The sequence below is a fragment of the Scheffersomyces coipomensis genome (genome assembly GCF_036884675.1).
Source record: "Scheffersomyces coipomensis strain NRRL Y-17651 chromosome Unknown DFJ63scaffold_2, whole genome shotgun sequence".
Taxonomy (NCBI): Eukaryota; Fungi; Ascomycota; class Pichiomycetes; order Serinales; family Debaryomycetaceae; genus Scheffersomyces; species Scheffersomyces coipomensis.
This window is the reverse complement of record NW_027042893.1, coordinates 2,314,182-2,330,872: the sequence shown is the minus strand read 5'-3', so window position 1 is coordinate 2,330,872 and position 16,691 is coordinate 2,314,182. Positions and strand designations below refer to the sequence as shown.

Genomic DNA, 16,691 nt, shown 5'->3' with positions numbered 1-16,691 from the left:
GCCATACAAAATTACACCATACAAAATATTTACTGCGAAAAACATATACTGAAACTATCTACATTATTTATTACATTCCATCATTTATGATCCATTCTCTTTATCTTCACTGGTGGATGTCAGTGATTCTGTTGAAGTTCTAGAATAATGATAGTTAGTAATCGTTATTATGAAGTAATAGTAAAAATAGTTAAATGATACTTACTCTTTATGGAGTCTCTTTGAAGGTGGTCTTTGAATTGGAGGCATTCCTATTCTTTTCCCAAGTGAATTTCCAGATTCATTCGATATAGGATTTAATGCTGATGTAGTTGGTTGGGAATTTCTGGAAATTGTAGCTGTGGGTGCGTTGTTCACTTCTGCTCTTTTAACGGGGGCTGATTTGGTTGGATCAATTGTTCGTCTCATATTAGGAGATACAAATTTGTGATTAAATTGAGGAATATTAGATGCATTTTCTGGTGTCTGTTGTAATAAATCAGCTCCTCGTGCACTAACGAAAAGTGGGAATTCCATTCCAACTTTTGGAACATTGGGTGTTATGGCATTTGTCTTATTTATACTTTGATTTGATTGATTGATACTATTTGCAGTAGTGTTGGCATCTTTTTCAGCACTATTCAGTTTGTCATTTTGGTCTCCTACGAATACTAAATCTTCTTCGCCAATATCATCACTGAATAAGAAGGAATCTTCAAGATCTTGAGCTTCTTGAGTTGATGGGTGATATACATTGGATTGCTTTTTTGTTGCTGTAGTGTTGACATTATTATTTGCATATTGATTGCTATTGATAGGAGTTGATACTGCTGTATTTTGAACTGGAATTGATGGTGGTGGTTGTCTATTATTAGCTTGATTTGGAGCCAGTATTACTCTAGGGGCTGCTCCATTGGAACCATTTTGGATTGGATTATTTTGTTGAACTGGTTTTTCAAGTAAATGAGTAGATGGAATATCTCTATTCTTATGTCTTTCCATAAACATTGGATCTCTATGAAAATCAGAGGTTTCAAAAGTAGTCTTTATCTTCTCTATATTTTGCATTTGCTTTATAATAGTTTTATCATAAAGACAATTCCCCAATAAACTTCCAAAACATCTTAAACATCTTTTAATTCCATCTGTGAAAGCTTCCTTTCTACATTTTTCAAATGCCATGGCTTTACTCTTAGCATTCTCTATATAACCATAACCAAAATCTTCATGATAAGTTCCATCCTTTATAGTGACCCTAATAACCACTGAAAGTCCCATAGAATATCGACCTGAATTACCATGAGTATCTAAGAAATCAACTTGTTGACTAACCAATTCTGAATTCCAACCATTGAATCCAAACACTTCATTGGCTAAATTCAAGGCTCTCCAACCTTCAATATATGATACATTAGTACCACCTCCACCAGGTCTGAAGCTGACATATTCAGGTCCAAGTACTTTATCCAATATACCTTGGATTCTAGTTTGTTCTTCTTGGGTGTATGATTGTTTTTGGAACTGTCTTACAGGAGCCAGTGGATTTGGTCTGAATCTATTATCTCTTTGAGGCATTGGAATAGGACCTGGTCCCTGTTGCTGTTGCTGTGGTCGTTGTTGGGGTTGTTGTGGTTGATTTTGATTTTGATTTTGATTTGGCGGTGGTGGGACGCGATTGTTATTGATATTATTGTTATTCATGGCTGCTAGAATGTATGTATACACGTGAATAGTTCAGTTGATTGAGTTCAGATATTGGCCACTTCGCCTACTCTATAAGTAAGTCGATATATGCAATATATAACGTTTAAATATGTTGACTAGATCAATTGATGAATCTTTAAGTATTTTGACTGCATTTTTTTATTTACCTTTTTCAGATTCACAATTTTTTGAGAGAGAGCGTATCGCGTATACTGAAAAAGTAATGATTATAATTACTATTATTTGATACTAAGATAGACAACAAACAATAAGAAGTAATGGTCAGATGTTGATTATGGTATTGAAAAGCCAATGAATTCCGCAACACCGTCTATACTAAAGAATAAAGTAGAAGAAAGTCCTGTTGATTTTGAACGATTTGAAAGAGAACTGCCTAAAAGAAAACTGCAACCGATAAACATATTCAATCCATCAAAGATAGCACATCATGAAGTGATAAAATCAGACGATAGCATAGTGGTAAAGATAAGATTACCCCCAGAAGTATTATTAGAAATCAATTATAAGAAATTGAGAAGAAAACCACCATCAGTCATAAGAGCAAACGCTGCCAAACGAGAGAAACAAATATTTCACTATAATAGTACATTAAAAGAAGAAAGAGCCGTACGACGTGCTATGAGAATGGAACAATCACTGTCGTCATTATCATCTACTGAAGTACCTAGTAGTCCCATCAGACTGAATGATACAGCACAGGAGCTACAATTAACTACATCACCTAAGAAAAAAGTGAATTTCAATTTGTTTAAAGGATAGTATTAATATTATTATACAATCTATAAATTTCTAGTATACAATGGGATAGGAGATGAAATGGAGTCAAACTGCCTTATGATAGATGTATGGTGTTTTTTTATATGAACTTATGTATCATGACTTGAGATTAAAGTGATATTATCACCTTTCAATAGTATTCTACCCAATACTTCCTTAGAACCATCCTTAGTTGATACTTCAACTGCATCATCAATCACTATATTCATAAACTCATCAAACCCTCTGATTTTACCTTGTATTCTCAGTTGTGTTTGTTCATATAACCAGATGGTGACAGGTGATTGTTGTTGTAAATATTTGAATATTAGATTGATAGGTGGAAGCACCGCTTTCTTATTACTTTTATTCACGGATGACATCTCTTATGATGTATGTATTATATATAAATAGGATTAAATATGGTTTGTATTAATAGATAGATAGATAATAAAAGTTGATATTTGATAACTAACAAATTTTCATTTCAGATTTTTTTCCTTCCCTCTTCCTCAAAATGAATGCGCGTACAAATTTGGTTTATTTACATTTTCAAACAAACCTCTATTGAAGATAGTTATACTACAAGATTATCATTACTATCACCAGATATGGAGGTAATGGAAGAAGATTTGAAGCCGTTTTTCGTTAAATGGCTTCAAGAAGAAGCTATCAATGCTACCAAACGAGGTTCAAAACTTGCGTTGTTATATAATAGAGCCTTGGATCAATTGAAAAGATGTACGACTCCATTAACGTGTCCTAAAGATTTACTTCAAATTCGATATTTTGGAGATAAAACGGTGGATAACTTAGTCAGTCGATTAAAGAAACATTGTGAAGCCAATAAATTAGAAGTTCCACCTGGGTTTGCTCAAAGTTCCAAAGAATCAGTGGGTAAATCTCGAAGTAATGAATTATTACAAGCTAGACCCGATTCAATTACGGAACCACGTACTAAGAAAGCAAGAGTTCAAAAACCATATGTTCCCAAACATCGATCAGGGGGGTATGGGATTATGCTTGCGTTATATATTCGTGATAAGGAAAGAGTTGGATTAAATAAAGAAGAAATTATAAGGATTGCAACTCCTTATTGTGATAAATCATTTACATCAAATCCAAGTGTTAGTGATTTTTATTCAGCTTGGAATTCAATTAAAGTCTTATTTAAACATGATTTAGTAAGTAGTACTGGTCATTCACCAAAGATATATTATTTAACGGATACAGGTCTTGAATTAGCCAAACAATTAACTATAACAGAAGGTATTCAATCATCACCTATTAGACAAGAAGCTGAAGTATCATTTGATAATGAAGTTAGAGTTACTCCTGATTCTAGTTTTAATAGATGGACTAAATCATTACAAGAATTATATAAGTCTCCAGCTGTCTATAAGAAGAAATCACCTTTACAATTAATTCATGAGTTTGATTTAGCTAATGGGAGAAAATTTCCACCAACCACATCTATACTGAAAAGTCCTATTCAACCCATTCAACATATTGATAGTTCGTCATCACCTATCAAAGCACATACCATTGCTTTTCCTAAACCTAAAAGTTCTGTACCAATATCTTTATCGTCATCATCTCAAATTCAACGACCTCCAAGTTCACCATTAAAGGAACTTTCATCAAATATTGTACCTCTGTCCCCCGAAAAACCAATCCCTTTACCACCAGCACCTGTAAATACAAACACATCAGCAACTACAGAGAAACGTCCTTCTACATTAATTCATGATTCCGCTAATAGAATCTATGCTGGCATAAATTACGAAGTTTGGAAAAAAGATGAATTTGAAGTTATTTTAATCGTTGATACCAGAGAAATACGATCTCAACAAGAACGTGATTTCTTTTATTCTAGATTAACTAATTTAGGGATCAAGAATGAAGTTAGAGCTTTACCTCTTGGTGATGTTTTATGGATTGCTCGTCATAAAAAGTCTAATAAAGAAGTTGTATTAAATCATATATGTGAAAGAAAAAGATTGGATGATTTAGCATCATCGATTAAAGATGGAAGATTTCAAGAACAAAAGAATAGACTAAAGAAATCAGCTATGAAATATTGTTATTATTTAGTGGAAGAAAGTAATTTAACTTCATTTGTTCAACCTATGGGAGATGCTATTCAAACTGCTATTTCGATGACAATTACAATTTCGAATTTCTGTTTAAAGAGATTTAAGGATATTGATGAAACCATAGCGTTCTTATCTATAAATACAAGAGTGATTAAAGAACAAATCGATTCAAACGATACACGTTTAATGATATTACGCCCTAAAACGATTGAAAATCAAGTTCAATATAGTGAAATGATAAATCAATTCCGGGATAAATTTGAACAAAACGGTAGATCAACAAATTATGAATGTGTCCATTCTTATCCCATTTTCCAACTGGCGATGGGTAAAACTGGAATGATGACGGTTAAAGAAATGTTTATAATGATGTTGATGACGATAAAGGGTCTTTCGTTAGAGAAAGCCATTGTTATACAAAATGAATTCCCTACTCCAAATCTGTTATTACAATATTATCATACATCAGGTGAATATCTTACTGAAGCGCTGAGAAAGGAATTATTAATGAAACGATTTGAAAATCAAATAGGGAATAAAAAGATCGGAAAAGTTCTTCTGGAGAAGATTTATGATATTTGGGGTGCTTCAGCTCCTTAGCGCTATATATATATAACTTCTACAACCATGGTTTGAATGTAATATACGTAACTTATGACTATTAATAAAATCTCTAGAATTAGAAAATACCTTCTAAATAGATATGATATAAGTTAGTAACTTATTATAGAGAAAAGACTTTAAAATAATGAAATTGTATTAAACGCTGAAGTTGTTGCAAAACGTATATTTATACTTCTTTTTGAGAGGTCGTGTGCCAATTTCAAATCTACAATTTTTTTTTGAATTTTTTTTTTTTCAATTTGACCTGAACAGATAAATTTTCAATTTTGATAAAAACTATAGTGTATAAGTATTACTTTAAGACCAAGAACATTGAATTAACCATGGGTAAAGGAGTACTTAAGTACGGTGGTAAATCAGGTATTTTGCCTAAGATACGTCCTGTGTTCAAACATAATCCTATTAGATCCAAGACACCTAGTGAAATACAACAAGAATCGCAAATTGAACAAGGTTATGCTAAGGATGTACCATTACCTCAAAATAAAGGGAATAGAAGAAATTTGACATTCCATCGTGTTCAACCTCCTAAGGAAATCATAACTGTTGAGCAAAGAATTAAAAATACTATTGAAAATAGAATACCACAAAATATTGATGAAAGTAAATTAAATAATGATGAAAAATGGGTATTAAAAAGAGATGAAATTCGTCGTGAATTCTTAAGAGAAGCATATTTAACTGAAGCTAAGAGATTAGAAAAGTTAGATAAACTTAAAGAAAATCAATTGAAAAAGCAAAAGGAAGCTGAACAAAATCATTTAAATAAACATCAAGAATCTGAAGCTGTTAAATTAACTATTCCAACCATTGAATCATATTTAAAAGGTCCAATCATGAGACAAAGAACTCCAGAAGAAACTTTAATCAAAAATGAACAAAGATTATTAAATAGAAAAACTAAAGAATTAGAAGAACAACTGAAAAAGGCTACTCAATTATTAGATTTATATCATTCAGCCTCAAATTTCATAACTACTGAAGAAGAATTAGAAGCTGCTATAACTGAAGCCTTTGAAGTAAGAGTCACTGATTATGATCGTAGTCTTGATCATGTTAAGAACAAACTTAATAGTACTGTTTCATTTGCTTATAATTCAGAATATAATAGAGGTTTGATTGAAGATAAAGCTTTAGGTGAATTGAATGGTAAACCTGGTTTGGAAACCGTTAAGGATGTCTTAAGTGGTGAAGCTGAAAAGATAAAACGTCAAGCTGAAATCGCTGCTAATGAAGCTACCTCAAGTCTTCCTCAACAATCATAAAATGGTTTTTAATCATTTTCTTCCGCATGTTAAATAAACTATATTATAATTGTACATAGAATAAATAAACACTCCTGTTTAAATATAAATCTGATTAATGTAGACTGCTCTTTACTTGTAAAGATAACTCGTTATACCATTCAAGTCCTAATAATCTAAGTAATTTAAACATTATAGTAATCTTTTTAACATCCATTTTCATCATTTTCAAATTTTCCAAATTTCGAATCATCACCAAAATCTGAGAAACAAACAAACAAAAAAAACATCACACCAAAATTTGATCTACCAACCCTTTTTTACAGCAACCAAGTTCAATTATACTTACAATTGATTGGAATTTCATCATTCCTAAACATCAAATGAGTGGTCTGATATCAACTGTGGGTAATTATCAATCCTACTTCAATAAAGTATTGAAAAAACGATTGAAGTATGTCAACAATATCGCTATCATTATCGCTGTTGTTTTTTCAATCACATTGAATATTCCATTTGGACAATTCTGGTGGAACTTGTTATATACTACGTTCAGAAGTCCGATAATATTCGTTAGTTTGTTCCTTATCAAACAATCAAGAACTAAGTTCTCTGTGGTGGAGTATACCAAACATAAAACGTTAAGTTCCCAAATTTACTATAGTATATTCTCCATTACATTCTTAAAGAATTCGTTGTTTTATATCTTATCATCTTACTTTGTGTTTTTCATCTATATTTTCCAATTACCATTCTGGTCCCAATACTATTTAGTATCGAAGGAATATCGTAAGAAACCTGAAATCAATGATGAATGGATTTTCTATTGGTATTTCCCATTGGTTTTATCTTTGCTTTATAGTGGTCAACATATCGTATTTCAAAGAAATAGACTTAATTTCCAATATGGAAGTTCAAATAAAATCAAACCGGATAATGTATTATTAGCTAAAGTACCTAAATTAATCGGTGGATCTATTGGATTAAACTTGATTATCACATTTTCATCACCTATAATTTATTGGATTTTAAAACCCATCATTTATAAATCAAACTTTTTAATCATCCTATTATTCGGATTGGATCCAACCATTCCTAAATTCAATCTTTCGTTCACGACGTTCTTAAGTATTTCATACCTTTCATATCATGTTATATTAGGATGGGAATTAATGAATCATGTATTCAATGTTTATTCAACTATTGGATGTCTTGATGGTAAGAAACCAATCAGTACCTATAGTTCTGATCCAATCAATACTTTATTATCAGGCTTGAGAAATGTGGATGTGAATTATCAATTAAGTCGTTTAACTGCTTTTCAAGAATTGGCATATATATCATCATCAGATGATGCTGAAGCGGTTAAATTAAGACAAGCAATCTATAATGCCAGATCAAGAAGAGGATTCATTTGGCCTGCAATCTTGGATGAATGTTCGTTAGTGATTAAAGAAACAACTGCATCCATAAATTATCGTTCAGCTTCCGATTTAAAAGTTTTAAAACAACATCAATTAACTATTAAAGAAGAATTAAAGAAATCTACAGGTTATTCAAAATCAAGTGATGATAGTGATATATTTGGAAATTCAATCTATGTCAGTAGTTCAGCTCCTTCTTCATCTGGTATCTCACCTGCCACCACTTCAACTGTCAAGCAATATATTCCAGATTCTTCTAAAAATCCAACTTCTTTGGAAGCAAAGATACTTGGAAGTAAAGCTTACAAAACATTTGAATCACAAGTTATTATACCATTAAAGGCATTCATTGTTTCTGTTTTAGATAATAATGCAGCTAAATCAACTAATAAATCTAAAAATCCCTTAATTTCAAATTTGAAACAATCAATTGAAAAATTAACCATCATCATAAACAAATATAATCAAAAGTTTTTATCAACTTATGTCGGAGTCTTATTCAGAATAACTTTGAAAAGAGATACTGAGACTAGAGTTATCAACGCCGTTAATTTCGGAAATGCAGTCATTGCTATCTCAAATTTATTAATTCATTCAATTGAAGATGATAAAAATGGTATTATTACTGATTCAAATATTTGTGAAATTTTAAATCTCCTTGAGAAACCAATCAGAGCTACTAATAATTATATTGAATTCTTACCAGCCTCAATCTATTTAACTGATTTCCAAAAACAACGAGAAAATAAAAAATTAATTAATAATCATTTAATTGGTGTCTTACATGATTTAGTCATGAGTGAATTCTTTCAAATTTGTGTTAAGTTCAATTATAAATTAAATGATTTGGTCTTAAATGCTAGAACTTATAAACTTGCAAAATGGGTCATTGATGTGGCCATTGCTGATCAACAACTGCAACAACAACATCAAAGAAGAAAATTAGTATAGAGTTCAAAAAGAACCCCCTATAATTTATGTAATATAGTTTAACCTCTTTCAATAAATATTGAATTTAGTCAGTCTACAAGGCATTTATGTAATCGCTAATTTTTGTGTATTTAAGTAAAGTTTTCTTATATTTTTTTTTATAGTTATTCAACTCTCTATCAATTTGGTAAAAAAGAACCCAAAACATGGATCATACAAGATCACTATTGTTGTTATCATTATTGCTGTTACTGCTATTGCTATTGTTGTTATTATTGTCTGAATTACTGGCACTTGGTAAATTATCCAATAATACTGGTTTTAACACTTGTTCATCGAATTTTGTAAACCATTTAGCATGTTCTTCAGCACTTAAGAAGGCTCCTAATACACCACCACTTGACTTAGGACCATCAAGTAAGGAATTAATACCTTGATTCTTGTTATTACTACCTCCAGTAGATGCACTTAACAAATCATCAACATCATCAGTATTAAATTCCTCATCATCGTCAGTATTATCCGCTATATTACTCTTTAAAGCATTATTCTTGATACTGTTACTGAAGTTACTACTATTGATATTGATATTACTATTGTTAACACTACCTTCATTGTCATCTAATAAGTTAGCATTACTGGATACACCATTATCTTTATATTTTGAATGTTGAGAAATCTTTGGTGATTTTGGATTAATATTATATGGATATCTTCTACTTCCTAAAATGTTTGGATTACTACCAATAGTAGTAGGTAAGTTTGAATTTGAAAAATTAGAACCTGAAAGTGGCAATCTTGGAGCTTCAATTTCAAATTCATCATCAGAGAATTCACTTGCATCTTCAACTCCAATCTTAATACCTAAAATTTCTAACATGGAAGCAGTAGTACCACCAAATAAAATAACAGTCAATACCACAACTACTAATACAGTAGCCAATAAAGTCCATTTTGCTTCACCCTGAATACCCATAGCTAAGGCAACACCAACAGCTCCTCTTAATCCAGCCCAAAAGATCATCATTTGATAACTATGACTAATTTCATCAGGAGGTAATTGAGTACTCATTAAGCCATTAGATCCATTTAATCTAGTATTGAACTTTTCTAATCTTGCACGATAAAGGAAATTTAATAAGTTTGATAATGGGAATACAGCAGACCATCTTGCAATACAAATTGAAATAAAGGTGATGATAATCAATAAAGGTTTAAATACTAATTCAACTTCAGTGAATAATGATAAACCTAAATAAATAAAAATGAAATTTTCTGATAATTGAGCTAATAATTGAAAGATATATTTAGTAGCAATTTGAGTTCTTCTTGACATATTATAGTAAGCATAATGTTTTAAAGTTATACCACAGAATAAAAGTGAGACAATACCTGACATATGAGCCCCATTAGAAAAGAAATATGATTCATAAGCAAATAATAATACCAAACAAGTTTCAATTTGAGGATATCTTCTAATATGAGAATGTTTTAAGATTAAAGCGACGAAAATACCGATTAAAATACCAATAATGGTTGAAATGGTAAAACTCATCAAGAATAATCCAATACCTTCAAAGAATGAAGAAAAGTGAACAGGATGGCCATGGAACTTTTGACAAGTTTCAAACATAACAATAGAAATAGCATCATTTAATAATGATTCACCAAAGATAATGGTATATAATTTTGGATCAACTTTATAAGCATTAAAGATAGATAAAATAGTAACAGGATCAGTGGCTGATAAGGTTGCACCAACGGCCAATGCATCAACGAATTCAAGACTTATACCATCCAATCCTAAGGCAGTCCATATATATAAGATTGTACCTAACACTAAAGCTGATAAGAAAGTACCTGGAATAGCAAAAGTTAAAATTGAACCTAAATTTCTAAAGAAATTAGCTTGATGTAATTCATAACCACTATTAAGAATGATTGGAGGTAATAAGATATTGAAGAAATAACCGGAATTGAATTTAACTGCATCTTGAATATAATGACCTGGACTTATTCTAATAATTAATCCAACACTCATACCATAAAAGATTGATAACACGGTTTCATGAACAGCTTTGATTCTTCGTTGTTGTAAGAAATAAGAAGACCATAAGGCACAACACAACAATGTTAATAAAATAAATAAGGCCCATGACGAAAAAATTTCATCTGCCACTGGATTATCTTCTATATCATCATCAGGAGTAGATACATCAGGTATATCAGCATCCGCGTCAGGATCATCAATATCTAGAGCTCTTTTTATAAGGTATTTGGCCGCTAATAAGGTCAAGCTTGTCATGATAGATAACTATGTGGATGTATTATAAAAGGGATATTGACAATTGAACTCTGTTAAATTTTCACTTTTTGATTGATAAGATAGGATATAATTGATTTGGAAAGAACAAAATGAAACACGATCAATCGAAGGAGAGAAGATCGTAAATGACAATAGTCTAAGTAATGATTACCTGTATGATGGGAAGGGGGAACTAATCTATGGATACCAATGATATTTCCATTTAAATACGAGATCAAGTTACAAAGATATGTGTTGGACTCTAAATCTGGATATGGTTGTGTGGCCAAAACAAAATTTAATTTTACCTGTTTGAGCAGTTTGTGTGCTGTTGTCAAAAAATGGATCTTTTTTTGGTGTTTTTGAGACAGACAATGTTATTTACCATAAATTTGATATTTGATAGTTATAGTAGATGGTACTGTTTGATAGACGTCTAATGTTGGTTTGAGATGTCTAGAATGATATGGTGAATGCTTGTTGATACAAATTTAGATTGATTGAATGATTTGATGTTCTTGAAAGCAAAATTCTCATCTGTTGCAAAAAGGAGTTTCGCCCTTAAAAGTACCATTATTAAAAGGTGGGTATTACATTAATCGATTATATTCATTCCATGTTTAATTAACCTATCTAGTAGATCATATGATACACTTCTAATTACGATTCAATTCCAATTACTGAGGTTCTTTATCAGTATTTGATTGGATTATCTTACCTTTACTAGCTATATTCGTCATATATTTCATAATATTTTTGATCACATGATCATTTCATTTTAATTTTAACTATTAAGTGGATGCAAATAAGCTCTAGAAATATAGTAAGACTATACAGCACATATGTCAATTCTATAACTGATTAATAACTTAGTCTAATTTAAGATCTTCACCCTTATTAAGAATATCATTCTTTGATGTGTTCATCTATGATTTTATGCAACTCGTCCATTGTTCTACACTTCGTATATTTGTGGACTTTTCCAACTTAAAAATCCATGTTGGTATAAGTAAGGTACATGGGCTTTGCATCTTTCGGTCCCATTAACAAGATCAATATCTGGTACCTTTGCCTGTAATCCCTTTTTGTCTTGTATTCTTAAAGCAATGTAAGCATTAATTTCGTGACAATAATCAAGAAACATAAATAGAAACATCATTCTGAATGTTTTAAAATCTTCTTCAACCGAATCTTTATTAGGACGACGTTTTAATAATGGATTATATATTTTAAGAACCATTTCAGTATTTTTATTGGGACCCGAACCTATATATTTAACAAGGTATACTTGGAAATGATAATTTCCTCGTTCGCTTTTAGATCCTCCTTTAATTGTCTTAATGATATTAAAATCCTTTTCATCGATAGACTCGGATGGGAAATACATGGCTTGAATGTAGAAACGATTGGCATTTATCACAGCATATACTTGTCTATGAAAAAATTCTTGATAAAGTAGATGTTTACAATCCCAATCAGCTAATGAAATCTTCCAGAAGTTCTCAAGCATTTGATATCTTAATTCATTAAATTTATCTATTTGATCATCTGTCTTTTCAATCCATGGTTTCAATTTTTTCATATTGGCAGTTGTGACATTAACATTAGTGAAATGATTATCTAAAATTATAGTCATTATTGCTGTTAAATTATGAGTTGTTCCATGTTTGTAGTAAGCTGCCTCTAAATCAGTTGGATATCTGAAATTTGAATCTGTTATATCCACATTTATATTTTGATCAAAATTCATATCAGTGACTTATAATACTATTATCGATTCAGTATCAATTATAAATGCCAAGTTGGATGAATATTGTAACATACGATAAAAAGTCACCATTAAAAGTTCTTCAAGCATGAAAGTATTCTTTCCATTTTCAATTAATTCTGAAATACCATTCAATGCAAGTTCTATAGGAATCTTATAATTGACTTCTTCTTTGGTGAATTTTAGAGAGCTTTCCTCATTTATATCACGATTATGGACATATTCCCTCTGTGGTATGTAGGAAAACTTGTACTTAATATGAAAAATTTCTTTTAATGGTTGCAAACAAAAATCTGCTAAACAAAACTTATCTTTGAGCTCGCTATGAAAACTACAAATAGAATATACGTATCTTTCGTCGATACCACTTTTCTCAAAATATTCTATATCCATTGTGAATTTTTTACTTAAATCAGGGAATATGGTTGCCAGGACATCTTTAATATTGAAATCTATTGTACAATATGTTTCCAAATACAGTCTAGTCATTGAAGGAGGTGACTTTTCTGGAGTAAACCATGGCATAGGTAACGGAGAAGAAAATGAAATTGAAACGACATAAATAGAATCTATTATTGGTTTAATTCTTTCAATTTCAATTTTACCTATATCTGAAAGGTGTTTTAAATAACTTTGGATATTATGATAAATTGAAAAACAAAAAGTACCAAGGTCGTGTAAAAATTCTTCAGATGAAAGGTAGTCTTTATCAAGCATCATTGAAGGGGGTCTCACTCTGGTTATGATGTGAAAACGACTTAAAATGAAATATAATTTCTGCTCATTTAATCTAACATAGTAACGGCTTTGTTTTAGCACTAGTTTCCATTCTGCTTCACAATCATCTTCATCAACAAAGAAATTATAGTTGTTTCCATCTTTTATCTTCTCAAGGATAAAGTCAACAGATCTGTGTATTCTCAATATATCACTAGATACTTTTATTGATGATGCCATTTGAATTAAGGATTGATAGGAAGAATAAAAAGTTGACAACTTTTAAATTCATGTGGCTGCTAAAATCATTTGGTAAATGCGGAGGCAACTACAATTTCGCACTACAATTTTCAATTTTACATTTTATTTTTATATTAATGATAATTATAAGTACAATTAAATCTCAAGGTTACTGATAACATATTTTAAATTATCTAATTCGTTTTCTTTAAGATAATTAAATAATCCGTTACCATAAAGAATGAATCTTTCTACTCTAGCCAAACCAAAATCAATGAAATAACACCTTCCATTCCCGAATATAAAATTTGATTCTTTGATATCTTCATGGATTATATCCTTATTATGAATGAACTCCAATGATGTTGTGGCTAGCTCTATAGCTTTTGATTTTGATTCTACTCTCTCAGGTTTAATATATTCTTGTAGGATGAAAAAACCAATTTGAGGAGCTTTCCATTTGAGAAATCCATATTGGTACATTTGTGGTACATAATTTGTCTCACTCTCTGAATCAAATCCAAAAGATGAAACATTAACTTCATCGGGTCCATTCTCATTTAATATCTTATAGCAGAAAACTTCAGTAGCAAACATAATAAGACAGTTGGATAATCTTTGTAGAAAGCTTGCCCTTGTACTTTCACTGAATCTATTTGAGGCCAAAACTGGATTATAAACTTTAAGTAACATTTCCTTATTTTGAAGAACTCCAGGACCAACATAATCAACTAAATATACTTGAGAATTAAAATTTCCTCTATCATTAATGGATCCACCTTGGATCGGTCTAATATTGATAAAATCAGTTTCAATTAAACTACCAGTTCTATAATTCAAAAAAAGATACATATGAGTAGAAATCATCTCGAATTCTTAATTTGGTTTCACAATTAACAAATGAATCAACTTTATCATCCCATTCATATTTAGCTTCATTGCCTAATAACCAAACATGTTCAACTAATTCATACCTCTTTTCATCATCTTTAGCAATTTGTTCATCTGATTTCTTTATTCTTTTAGTTAATGTTTCCATTTGTTTTTGGATAAGATCATTTACATTAGTGAAATGATTATTCAAAATTATGGCTAATATCGCCGTCAAACTATTAGTTGAACCATGTTGATAACAAGCTATTTCGAATTCAATTGAATGACTAGTTTTATTTAAATTGACTTCATCTTTATGATGTTCCTTACAATTGGTATTTGAAATAACATTTGATATGAAGATTGTGAAATTAATTGGTTCAATATTATAGGATCATTTTGGTATGCATTGAATATTCCATCAATTTTGGTTATTATTGGAACATTACAGTGCACTCCATCATGTTTAACCAAATTAAAAATATAATTGGGAGTAGATTTACTAATATCTAGGTGGTTATTTTTAATTGAAAAGTTATTAAACTTGGTTTTAAATAATACTTTCAATGTACGAAAACATATTTCAGATACATTATTATTTATATCATCATGATTAAGGGTCCTTTCCAAATCTATACCTCTAATAGAAGTTTCATTGATTATATTTAATTCAAATGTTTTACTCAAAGATGATAATAAATTCATCTTTAATACATAGTTCTATAAAATAATATTCTTCTAAAATTGGAATATCAACTTCTTCATTATAAATGATATCTAAATTAGTTGTTTGATAAGGTAATGGAAATGGAACTGAAAAAGTTAATGTAAACAGCCACCAATTCATCATAAAAATACTTTCCCTTGGACAATCATAAATTTGATGAATAATCAACCTATAACAGCCTTCTAAATCATCTATAAATTCGTCTGACGATAGATAATATTTATCAAAATCTAAACAAGAAGGTTTAACTCTGGAAATTATATGAAATCTAGTTAAGATGAAATTTAATTTTAATTTATTTATGGAAAATGTTGAATCCTTGGGAAATGAATCATATCTTTGGTTCCATTCTGCTTCACAATTATCTTCATCTATAAATAAGTTGGGGGTTTGGTTATTTTTAATCTTATTGGAAAGTAAAACAAGAGAAGATTGGATAGCTTCTTTATCAATATAAGGTTCTATGTCGATCTTTGTCATTATGACTTGTGCTAAGGGTTTAGTTTTAGAATTTAAAGATGGCTGCTAATTTCTGTTTAAAAATGGGAAACTTTATAATTATTGTTTATGCACGACCTTTTCATATCACATGATCAGAAGTCACACTCTCAATTTCATATTTCCTAATTAAGAAATGATCGATCTTTTCTTTAATGGTCGTGTCCTTCGAGTCAAAACAACAACAAATCACAAAAAAAAAAGAAATAAAAATAAATAAAAATAAAAATATAATTACACAAATTGAAAAGGGGTGAAATTCTATATAGTTAACAATTGAGGAACTGAAATCAAAAAGGGAAAAAAAGAAAAAGAAATTTAAACATTACACAAAACTTCGATCAATTTTTGTTTTGCTTTTTAAGCTGTGTGTGCACTGTGTGGGCTGGGAGGAGGAGGATGTCATAGTTAAAGCAAAATTTTCATGTTAAACCACAGACTGAGATAGACGTACATAGATAGATAGATCCACCATAGTTAAGATATATATAATATTGAATTGGTCTTGTTATTAATTATTCCATTTTATTTATATCATCACATCAACAACTTCAACTGTCAACAACTTCTATTTATATCACTTCAATTCAATTAAGTTCAATTACATTACACTTCCTTCCATTCACTCGTTCATTCATTACCTTCTATACACACCACTTTATATTAAAAGTAAAAGTTTAAAATTGATCAATTAATAAACTATTTTTGGTGATTTTCTTATTTGTTATTTGTTTATTAAACAATACTTCATTAACTTACCTTACAACTACCCGTTTCTTTTTGTT

At 30.2% G+C, this 16,691-nt stretch overlaps 9 protein-coding genes across 9 annotated transcripts; 3 read left to right on the top strand and 6 right to left on the bottom strand. All coding sequences in view use genetic code 12, as the record gives it.

Moving 5' to 3' along the window:
• Positions 1-201: 201 nt before the first annotated feature.
• RAD52 (recombinase) lies at positions 202-1,554 on the bottom strand (the record flags this gene model as incomplete). Its single annotated transcript, XM_064907425.1, has 1 exon — positions 202-1,554. The coding sequence occupies one exon, from the start codon at positions 1,552-1,554 to the stop codon at positions 202-204; it is 1,353 nt and encodes a 450-aa protein (XP_064764187.1).
• A 1,016-nt stretch (positions 1,555-2,570) lies between these two features.
• On the bottom strand, positions 2,571-2,843 carry DFJ63DRAFT_284540 (mRNA splicing protein; the record flags this gene model as incomplete). Its single annotated transcript, XM_064904818.1, has 1 exon — positions 2,571-2,843. One exon carries the CDS (start codon positions 2,841-2,843, stop codon positions 2,571-2,573), a length of 273 nt encoding a protein of 90 aa, XP_064764186.1.
• Positions 2,844-3,080: 237 nt separating this feature from the next.
• On the top strand, positions 3,081-5,156 carry DFJ63DRAFT_285373 (uncharacterized protein; the record flags this gene model as incomplete). The annotated part of the gene is made up of 2 exons (XM_064904894.1): positions 3,081-3,844; positions 4,079-5,156. The coding sequence occupies 2 exons, from the start codon at positions 3,081-3,083 to the stop codon at positions 5,154-5,156; spliced, it is 1,842 nt and encodes a 613-aa protein (XP_064764185.1).
• A 173-nt stretch (positions 5,157-5,329) lies between these two features.
• Positions 5,330-6,626, top strand: DFJ63DRAFT_96931 (mitochondrial 37S ribosomal protein PET123). The gene has a single exon (XM_064909263.1). It carries the CDS (start codon positions 5,504-5,506, stop codon positions 6,443-6,445), a length of 942 nt encoding a protein of 313 aa, XP_064764184.1. The 5' UTR covers positions 5,330-5,503; the 3' UTR covers positions 6,446-6,626.
• A 181-nt stretch (positions 6,627-6,807) lies between these two features.
• Positions 6,808-8,799, top strand: DFJ63DRAFT_284922 (uncharacterized protein; the record flags this gene model as incomplete). The annotated part of the gene is made up of 1 exon (XM_064904857.1): positions 6,808-8,799. One exon carries the CDS (start codon positions 6,808-6,810, stop codon positions 8,797-8,799), a length of 1,992 nt encoding a protein of 663 aa, XP_064764183.1.
• Positions 8,800-8,989: 190 nt separating this feature from the next.
• Positions 8,990-11,083, bottom strand: NHX1 (bifunctional K:H/Na:H antiporter; the record flags this gene model as incomplete). The annotated part of the gene is made up of 2 exons (XM_064904885.1): positions 8,990-9,303; positions 9,337-11,083. The coding sequence occupies 2 exons, from the start codon at positions 11,081-11,083 to the stop codon at positions 8,990-8,992; spliced, it is 2,061 nt and encodes a 686-aa protein (XP_064764182.1).
• Positions 11,084-12,038: 955 nt separating this feature from the next.
• On the bottom strand, positions 12,039-12,719 carry DFJ63DRAFT_312164 (uncharacterized protein; the record flags this gene model as incomplete). The annotated part of the gene is made up of 1 exon (XM_064905922.1): positions 12,039-12,719. The coding sequence occupies one exon, from the start codon at positions 12,717-12,719 to the stop codon at positions 12,039-12,041; it is 681 nt and encodes a 226-aa protein (XP_064764181.1).
• Positions 12,720-12,842: 123 nt separating this feature from the next.
• DFJ63DRAFT_312163 (uncharacterized protein) lies at positions 12,843-13,808 on the bottom strand (the record flags this gene model as incomplete). Its single annotated transcript, XM_064905921.1, has 1 exon — positions 12,843-13,808. One exon carries the CDS (start codon positions 13,806-13,808, stop codon positions 12,843-12,845), a length of 966 nt encoding a protein of 321 aa, XP_064764180.1.
• Positions 13,809-13,964: 156 nt separating this feature from the next.
• Positions 13,965-15,104, bottom strand: DFJ63DRAFT_338432 (uncharacterized protein; the record flags this gene model as incomplete). The annotated part of the gene is made up of 1 exon (XM_064908670.1): positions 13,965-15,104. The coding sequence occupies exon 1, from the start codon at positions 14,673-14,675 to the stop codon at positions 13,965-13,967; it is 711 nt and encodes a 236-aa protein (XP_064764179.1). The 5' UTR covers positions 14,676-15,104.
• Positions 15,105-16,691: the final 1,587 nt, after the last annotated feature.